This window comes from Eurytemora carolleeae, unplaced genomic scaffold (genome assembly GCF_000591075.1).
Source record: "Eurytemora carolleeae unplaced genomic scaffold, Eaff_2.0 scaffold182, whole genome shotgun sequence".
Lineage (NCBI taxonomy): Eukaryota > Metazoa > Arthropoda > Copepoda > Calanoida > Temoridae > Eurytemora > Eurytemora carolleeae.
In genome coordinates this window covers 379837-390132 of record NW_019396187.1, presented here as the reverse complement: position 1 = coordinate 390132, position 10296 = coordinate 379837, and the positions used below count along the sequence as shown (strand labels likewise).

Below are 10296 nucleotides of genomic sequence, written 5' to 3'. Positions count from 1 at the left end.
AAAAATCTGTAATTCGTTGTATCGGCAATAATTCTATTGTTCAAATTCAGATTAATAGTTTTCTTGTATATGTCATACATATATAATTATTAATATTATGCTTTTCATAAACTTTGCAAAACTAAAATCAAGCAAAAAACATTTTTTGTGTTTCATATATTTAATCTAAAAAGACGACCTTCTTAGGCTACAGGCTCACATGTTTCTGTCATATTTTGATTAACAATTACTATAGAGGTAAGTGTTAGAGTGTATGTTTATGAAAACTCATTTTCCATAGAAAATACAGAGGAAGACGACAATTATAACCTTCCAGGGCAACGGAGTTCCTAAACGATTAATAAAATTAAGTTTAATCTTTTTATTGAAAATATTTTACCGAATGAAATAAAATAACGTGAACGCTATTATATTTTTTGTCATAGATTACATTTTTAATCTTTGATTTTTTTAAAAAATATCGTTTGGATTGCAAATGATTTATTAGAAAGCAATTACAAAAATAATGGATAAAAATAAATCCCCCCAGACTTATATAACAATCCATTAATTACGGATTTTCTTCCAAAGATTGACAACTTCGGGTTTTTCCAAAATGAGGGGTCTTCCTTCCTTACTTTCTTCTTTGTATCTTAAAAATTACGGAAATAGTTTTGGTTGAATATTTTTATTGAATTGAAATCAGAAGAAAATGCTCATATTTATAAGGAATTTCTGTGAAAAATATCAAAATCAATTTATGAACTTTGCTGGAGACTTTTTAGTTAGAATTAAACCCATACCAAAAAAAAACTTTTAAGCAAATTTTTGTAATTTTCGTTCTTGTCAATTAATAATTTGTTTTAAATGTAAAAAGATATATTTGCCTGTAGCTGAGTTTCTAAATTCAAAATTTCCTTTTGTATTCTTCTGTACTGGAGCTTCCTTACACACAGAGTTTACATTAAACCTTCCCCATCCAACCTAAACAATTTATGTACTGTACATAATGTACATTAAACCTTCCCAGTCCAAACCTGAACAGTTAATGTACTGTACATGATGTACATTAAACCTTCTCCATTAAACCTAAAAAAATGTATGTACTGTACTTGATCTACATTAAACCTTCTCCATCAAACCTAAACAATTTATGTACTGTACATGATGTACATTAAACCTTCCCCATCCAACCTAAACAATTTATGTATACTGTACTTGATGTACATTAAACCTTCTCCATCAAACCTAAACAATTGATGTACTGTACATGATTTTTCTTGTTTTTCGCCCCATGCAGTCTATTTATAATAAAGAGGGCCACCTGTTCCCTCCCCCCTCTAGCTTCGGGTCAGAATAGAGTTTATTCCCTTTTTTAATATTTTTGGCAGAACTCTTATTTCCCAAAGTATTTTTTTATGTATTCCAACCTGAACATTATTTTTTCTGTTTTCCTTCTTTAAAAAGTTTTCAAGCGGAAGGAAATATTCTCTGAGTGCGTCCGTATTCATATCCGGTTGCCCTGTCAGGGTCAACATAGCTTCCTTCCACGGCCTAAACATTGTACATTGTAAAAGATATAGTATCATTTAACATGATGACAGTTATGAAATTAAATTCTCCAATGAACATAATAGTTGATAAGTACACAGACAGATTTTACTTTATGATATGATTTTCTAACAGTGAGAACCATAAAAGAAAGACGATATTAATGCAATCTTAAGTGCATTGATGATTTATAAAGGAAATAATGCTAATAATAAAACTCTAGAATAGGAAGACGATATTAATGCAATCTTAAGTGCATTTATGATTTAAACAGGAGATAATGCTACTAATAAAACTCTAGAATAGGAAGACGACTTTTAGACTTAGTTCATGTCTTTAAATAATCAAATGAAAAAGAACATGAACATGATTCACAGCAATGTGTAGTATAAACAAAACCATTTCACTTTGTTTGCTTTGAAACAACATTAAATTCACTTCAGTATTTATTTAATGTCGTCTACCTATTCTACAGTTTTCTGGTTATCACTGTGTGAAAAATAAAGTGCTAAAAGAGAGAAGTTGCATAAACTTATTTTTGTGTAACTCTGATATTACACCCTTCACAATTTTAAACCACCATTAACTACATTTCTTTAAAAAAAAACAATCCCCTGCTGGTCAATCTCCTGGCTGTATGAGTAATGAATATAGAAATAATTTTGATATTATAAAAAAATCTTTATTTCAAAATACTGTATAAACTTTCCATTGTAAATGGTTCCGAATCCTGATCGATACATAATACATATTTCAGTTTCTCTAGAACGTGATAACAATTGTTTTGAATTCTTAAAAGATTTGAAAAAATTGTTGATGGTTTTGATGGTGAAAAAACTAAGAATCTGAATTTTGTATCAGTTTGGTTTAAGTTCTAGTATTTATCTAGATATATGGGTTACACAGTAATCACAAAGGATGAGACTGTAAAGACGACCTGAAACTCTGAAAATGACAATCCCAAGTTTAAATTTAGTCTTTTGTCTTGAATAAAGTCTTTTAATAGCTTAATTAATGAGTTGGCGAAGAAAGAAACAAGTTCATAGTTGCACGTAATCATGACTTTAAGGAATTAGACTGTATAAATTCCGTACAGTCGTTTCTAAGGTCTCATCCTTTGAGGGAGTGGGTAACCTTCGTCTTTTGTGCCATTTTTCTTTTTATATTATTTCCATCCCAGGATACTATTTATGTTTAAAATGAAGAATAAATTACCTAGATGATCCTAGTTTCAACATTTCTCTTAAACTGTCTCCCGCCTCTCTTGAACCATAGAAGTTGCATCTGTGAAGGGGAAGCTTAGGGTCCCCAGGTACATATTTTCCTAAAATATCTTCATTTTAGGGTCCCCAGGTACATATTTTCCTAAAATATGTTCCTTTTAGTGTCCACGGGCACATATTTTCCTAAAATATTATCATTTTAGGGTCCCCAGGTACATATTTTCCTAAAATATAATCATTTTGGGTCCCTGGGCACATATTTTCTTATAATATTATTATTATAAAGGTCCCCAGGTACATATTTTCCTAAAATATTATTATTTTTGGTTCCCCGGGTACATCTTTTCCTAAAATATTATTGTTATAGGGTCCCCGGGAACATATTTCCTAAAATATTATCATTTTAAGGTCCCTGGGCACATACTTTCCTAACTAATATTATATTAGGGTCCCCGGGCGGCACATTTTTTTAGAAATATTATCATTGTTGGGTCCCTGGGCACATACTTTTCTAAATTATTATCCTTTTAGGGTCCCTGGGCTCATATTTCACTAAAATATTATCGTTTTAGGGTCCCGAGCACATATTTTCAAAAATATTACATTGTAATCACATCCAAAGTTTCCAGAGAAAGATAACCCTCCCCCCCTCCAAAAAAATACGACATAAACCTATATATCTTTTAGTATATTTAAAATTATTAAATGAATTAATGTTATAAACAACAATATTTCAATAACAAAGATTTTTCCCCCAGTTTTGTCTTTTTTAACAAATGTTTTTGTCTCTGGTGGATAAGAGCTGACTAGAAATCAAAGCATTTTTAAAAGTTGTCACCGTCGCGTTGTATTGAAATAAACGCCGAGACCACTGTAGGGTCATTTAAATATTAACATTAGAATACCTGATTTAAGACAAAGTGCTCGGTAGAACTGGAATTCATAAACAAATGCCGTGAAATATCTGACATATGGAACATCATTGGCTACATGGTACTAAATATATTTATCTTTAATCATCTTTATACTCCAACATTATGTACAACGGATTCAAGTGACTGTCTTAGAATCCTTTCCTATCCTTTGATATCCTTTCCTATCCTTTGATATCCTTTCCTATCCTTTGATATCCTTTCACACCCTTTCCTACCTTTCGTTTCCTATCCTTTCCTATCCTTTTCTATCCTTTCCTATGCTCTCCTATCATTTCCTATCCTTTCCTATCCTTTCCTATCCTTTCCTATCCTTTCCTATCCTTTCCTATCCTTTTAGATCCTTTTCTATGCTCTCCTATCCTTTCCTATCCTTTCCTATCCTTTCCTATCCTTTTCTATCCTTTTCTATCCTTTCCTATCCTTTCCTATCCTTTCCTATCCTTTCCTATCCTTTCCTATCCTTTCCTATCCTTTCATACCCTTTCCTATCCTTTCCTATCCTTTCATACCCTTTCCTATTCTTTCTTTTCCTTTCTTATCCTTTCTTATCCTTCTCTTTCCTTTCCTATCTTTTCCTATCCTTTCCTATCCTTTCCTATCCTTTCCTATTCTTTCTTTTCCTTTCCTTTCCTTCCGTATTCTTTTACTTTCCTTTCTTATCCTTTCTTATCTTTCCCATTCTCTTAATCCTCATCTTTCTTTTTCTATTCTTTCCTGCCCAATTCTATCTCTCTCCTTTTCTCTATAACCTTCTCACCAAACCTTTCCCCCTCTTTTCTACCAAAAATGGTTTTTGCTTAAAGATAATTTCCTTAGATCCAGCATCGAAATCTTCATAACTTCGCTTATTAGGAGGAGTCAGTCCTTGTATTTCGTGTCTGAAATTATTTCAACAATTTCATGAAATTTTACTTATTTACCCTTGCCTTTGGTGTTTTTCTTTATCATTCTTTAATCAGTTGTTATTATTCTTATCATTATTATTTTTGTCTGCATAGTTTGAATTTGCTCAAAATATCAAAGCCATAACAATTACAGGGTTACCCGTGAGGATGTGACTGTAATGACGACGCAAAACTCTTAAAATATGACGATTTGAAACTTAAGTTTGTGGTTCTGCCTTTAATTTAGTATAATTAAATAGTTTACGGAATGATTTCTAAAAAAAAAGAAAACTGCAGAAAACTGAATGTAAGGAAACTGCAGGGAACCATGAATGTAAGAAAACTGCAGGGAACCATGAATTTAAGAAAACTGCAGGGAACCACGAATGTTAGAAAACTGAAGGGAACCATGAATGTAAGAAAACTGCAGGGAACCATGAATGTAAGAAAACTGCAGGGAACCATGAATGTAAGAAAACTTCAGGGAACCATGAATGTAAGAAAAAGGATAAAACAAGTTCCGTTGAGTCCTCTCTAAAGTCTCATTCTTTGTAGTCTGAATTCTGACAATTGCTGGTATATGGATTTAGAAATTCTCCCTTTTATATCTTAGTTACAAATATGAATACATCAGTAATAACTGTGAATTATTACTGAATAAAATTTTAAAAAAGCGAACCTGAGTTTCCACCAATGGCAGTTCATGTTCTCAACAGTAGTTTCTCCAGAGAAAACATCCCATCTATGGAAAATAAAATTAGTTTGTATAAATATATTTCTTGATCTTGCAGAATTTCAAATATGTCCAGATCGATAAGCACGGAAATTGAGCAAAATTAATCTTTTGTCTACGTGGTATTTTTAAGTTAACCGAAATTTTAATTTAAACAACTTACAGGGACTGGTAACCTTTACAGTAATACCCATTACCCAAATACAGGGACTGGTAACCTTTACAGTAATACCCATTACCCAAATACAGGGACTGGTAACCTTTACAGTAATACCCATTACCCAAATACTAAATTCTTATTTTTTATTATTTTCTACTAAATTACCTCTATATCAACAGACTCTGCTAAAAGCCCTAAAAAAATTTAAATTTAAAACAATTTCAATTTTATGTCATGTTGAGCTTTCCACAATGTAAGCTTTCATCCTTACAACCATTCTCTATGAACAAGAAAAAATGTTCAACTTCAGTTTGATCAAATTCTCCTAAACACAACCTTCTGACAAAATTAAATTTTTTTTGCGAACACTCACTTGAATTCCCAGTTTAACAGTATTTAACTTGAAAACTAAAAATATTAATCATTTACCGATTCGTTTGAAATATGTGGCAGTACCAACTGAAAGAGAGAGGATATCAGCCACCCCCTCGTGGAACCCTGGGTTAGCTCCTTGTCTAAAAAAATAATTGTGATCGAAAAAATGTAAAAATATTTTAATCTTATGCAATTCTTAAGAAATGAAGAAAAAATTTCCCATTATGGTATTCAATATGGCGGTGATTCTACTAATATTGTATGTGTCCCACAAATAACGAATTTTTTCCTCAATTAAGAATGACAGGTCGTGTTTTAGAGGGAGATTTACCAAATTCTTTGATTTAAAATAGACCGGTTATAGATATAGGTAGATTAAAATCAAGATGGGGGCAGGGGGGGGGGTCCTGATGAATCGAAATAGACAGTTAAATTAAAAGATAAATATATAGATAGAGAAAAAAGGCGACCGATATATTATACATTCATGACTTCAATTATACTATATTCAATATAGTCTGTCACATTTATAAAAATGATAATCTATACCTGTATAGATGAGGTTGGGTCTTATATTGTAAAAAGTATTGAATATGCCCCATCTCATGATTTACTGTAATAAAATCCTCTTGGTTCACTCGAGTACATTGTTTTATCCTAAATTAGAATAAAATAGAATACGTTTACCCTAATTTAAAGGAACAGATTTTTAAAGGAACAGATTTTTAAAGAAACAGATTTTTAAAGAAAAAGTGAACTTCTATCCTTTAACCTATTCCAAGATACTGAAGTTCTATACTTTAACCTATTCCATGATACTGAAGTCCTATCCTTTAACCTATTCCATGATACTGAAGTCCTATCCTTTAACCTATTCCATGATACTGAAGTTCTATCCTTTAACCTATTCCATGATACTGAAGTTCTATCCTTTAACCTATTTCAAGATACTGAAGTCCTATCCTTTAACCTATTCCATGATACTGAAGTCCTATCCTTTAACCTATTCCATGATACTGAAGTCCTATCCTTTAACCTATTCCAAGATACTAAAGTCCTATCCATTAACCTATTTAAATGTAATAAAGTCCTATCCTTTAACCTATTCCAAGACCTGAAGTTCTATCCTTGGGCCTATTCCAAGATACTAAAGTTATATCCTTTAACCCATTCAAAGATACTCAAGTTCTATCCTTTAACTCATTCAAAGATACTGAAGTCCTTTCCTTTAACCTATTAAAAGATACTGAAGTTCTATCCTTTAACCTATTTAAATGTACTAAAGTCCTATCCTTTAACCTATTCCAAGATACTGACCTAAAGGCCTATCCTTTAACCCATTCCAAGATATTGAAAGTCCTATCCTTTAACCCATTCCAAGATAATGAAATTCTATCCTTTAATCTATTCCAAGATACTGACCTGAAGTCCTAACCTTTAACTTATTCCAAGATAGTGAAGTTCTATCCATTAACCTATTCCAAGATACTGAAGTTCTATCTTTAAAACTATTCCAAGATACTGACCTAAAGTCCTATCCTTTAACCTATTCCAAGATACTGAAGTCCTATCCTTTAACCTATTCCAAGATACTGACCTGAAGTCCTATCCTTTAACCTATTCCAAGATACTGACCTCAAGTCCTAACCTTTAACCTATTCTAAGATACTGACCTAAAGTCCTATCCTTTAACCTATTCCAAGATACTGACCTGAAGTCCTCTCCATCGTAGAAGTCCCAGGCTGAAGCATGACAAGTGAGCTCTCTTCCATCCTCAGGTTTCTCTAGAATACTTCCTTCCCAGAACCTAGAGAGCAAAAAATATTTTCAAGCATTAAAAAAATATTGTATTTAATAGATCGAAATCTTTAACAATGTCTAAAAATTTCTTTCATATTTGAACGTGTGATATGGCACACAAATTAATTTTTTTGTAAATATATATTCACAATTGCGCAGTCTTCACCCTCTTGATCTAGATAACAATACAATTACTTCTAATAAATTCTTGAAGAACATTATCTATTTAAGATTTAGCAGGATTTATAGATTGAAATATCAAATATCTAATCTGATCATCTGGTTGCAAAGTTTAGACCATTAGAATTTGTGGCAAGCGTTCGTTCAGTCCGTTTGTTTAATAATACTTACTTTTGTGGCATAGGATCCATTCCCATAGATTGGAAGAATTCGTCAGCTTTCTCGAACATTTTCTTAGGAGTCCAGCCTTGTCTGCTCGATATGTTATTTTTTAACAATTTAATCAATAAAGATGACATTTACGAGAAACTAAAGTATGTGCGGACCGAAACATATAGTATTGTTTTGCTATTTGCATTAAAACAAGAATGATGGGTTGTATAGTATATACATCTTAATATTCAAAACTTACAGTTCCTAAAAAAGTATAAAACAGAAAATACAAAAATCAACGTTTGATGAGAATAGGCTCGAAATTCAAAGAAAATCCACTATTACAAATAATATTTTCGCCTTCGTGTTATTCTTAGATTTTTCTAGGAAAAATCACTAAAAAAGGTTAAATGGAAAAGCATAAACTGTAAACACAAGATGAATATCCTGATCCTAATCTGACAGATTTTCCTTTATGTCAGGGGATATGGGGGCGGAGCTTTGTTTTAAGAAGGGAGGGGAGTCTAAAGGGGGCCGCATTTTCTCAAGATCTCAAGCTTCTAAATGATCCAGGATAATATCTCACTTACACATGTACAACAAAATAATCAAACATTCGATTTTACATACAATTTTAAAGATTCGGTTTATGAAAATAATATTTTATAAAAAATCTGTTGGGGGGATTTTTAAACAATCCTTATTTTAAAATAGGTCATGAAAATCATGCCAAAATCAATGGTTCGACTAAAACTTGTTATTTCTCTTTTGCTTGTAATGCAATTTATAATGTAGTTACAAACAAAACGTTATTTAAATTTTTTTTCTAAATTTTAAGTTCGGAATTAAAGTGTTTATCAAATTTTATCTATCTTTTATATACTCGCGGAAAAACAGGGTAATCATAAAAATCTGTCAAAATCAAGGGTTCGACTAGAACTTGTTGGTTCTCTTTTGCTTTTAATACAGTTTATAATGTATTTGGTAAAAGTTTTTTAAATTTTTAATGTTTAAAAAATTATTTGTCTTATTTTTATCTTTCTTTTATAAAATTGCGGAAAAACAATCTTTATTTTAAAATAGGTCTTGAAAAATTGGCCATAAACGATATTGTTGATCATGTAATCAATATATTGTATGTGTGTGTGTGTATGAATGTGTGTATGTATAATGTACATTAATGTGCATATTTGTAATTCATGATTGATTGTAGTCTATTCTCAGATAATAAACACAAAACAGTCAGCTTTAAAGCTTTACATCAGAGATAAGAGGGTACAGAGATCTATTAAAGGCTAAAATATGCGATATTTTCCACTGCAGCATGTTTCATTGTGTACAATTGGAGTACAGGACCAATAAACAGACTTCTGTACTCAGGGATATTTAAGGATCCTTTTGATGCGAAATACAAAACCATCAAACATAGAATAAATTCATAAATTTTATGTGTTATGTTAAAAGTTAGAGTATTTCATTAAAAATTGTAAAACTGAACTCTTGAATGGGTATTATATCCAACAAGTGACCGTTAGATGGCGATCATAAACCTTTCGTGGGAATGTAGCATGTCGTGCCGGTACAACTATAAGCCTGCCTGCCTGAAGGGTGAATTAATACCAGGGAGCAAGGAATAGAAGGGAGAGACAACTGACGCGGTTCGCCCTACCATATGATTATACATGCTTTGCAGACGGTACTCCATTTTATATCGAGCTGTTTGGTTCTTTAGTAGGGCCCCACAGGAAAAATATATATTGGCGAAACTGGTCAAAGAAATTGAGCCAAAACATATTTTTCCTTCCTTCATCCCTCCTTCATAACTCCGTTTACTTGTTCTCTTTTTCTTCTCGTCTCACTTCCTGACTACGTGTATAAAGTGTGTGTACAGGATGAATGTTGATTTATGACAGAAATGGGGCAGAAAATCCTAAATTTATCATCAAAATTCAATGAGATAAGGAGCTATTCCCTAGGGAGTCATGAATACGAATTATATTAAGATATGGATAATCCAACACATCATAATATTTGAACCATTTCACATTTGTTTTAGTTCTATTCTTTTTACATATCTGTATAAGGAATAAGAGACAGACATTTATGTCATGTTTTCATATTATTCCATTGTTATGTTTAATGTTAAAGCGACATGATCATTTTCTGCTTAAAGGAGAGTGTACAGTGATAACCAGAAAACGCTGGAATAGAAAGTCGTCTTTAGACTTAGGGTATGAATTTAAATAAGTGATTTAATTACTTACTAGTAAGACATTTTTATTTAAACCAACNTTTATCTATTTCTTCATTTTATCTATTTCTT

At 31.7% G+C, this 10296-nt stretch overlaps 1 protein-coding gene across 1 annotated transcript; it reads right to left on the bottom strand.

Annotated features, from left to right (window-relative positions):
* Positions 1-463: 463 nt before the first annotated feature.
* On the bottom strand, positions 464-8134 carry LOC111697618 (angiotensin-converting enzyme). Its single transcript, XM_023467680.1, has 13 exons — positions 7992-8134; positions 7552-7647; positions 6390-6497; positions 5895-5980; positions 5631-5659; positions 5496-5557; positions 5252-5314; positions 4500-4566; positions 3659-3749; positions 2746-2854; positions 1410-1533; positions 867-963; positions 464-631 (listed from the first exon to the last, which is right to left on the bottom strand). Exons 1-13 carry the CDS (start codon positions 8117-8119, stop codon positions 495-497), a joined length of 1197 nt encoding a protein of 398 aa, XP_023323448.1. The 5' UTR covers positions 8120-8134; the 3' UTR covers positions 464-494.
* Between the last annotated feature and the right edge of the window lie 2162 nt (positions 8135-10296).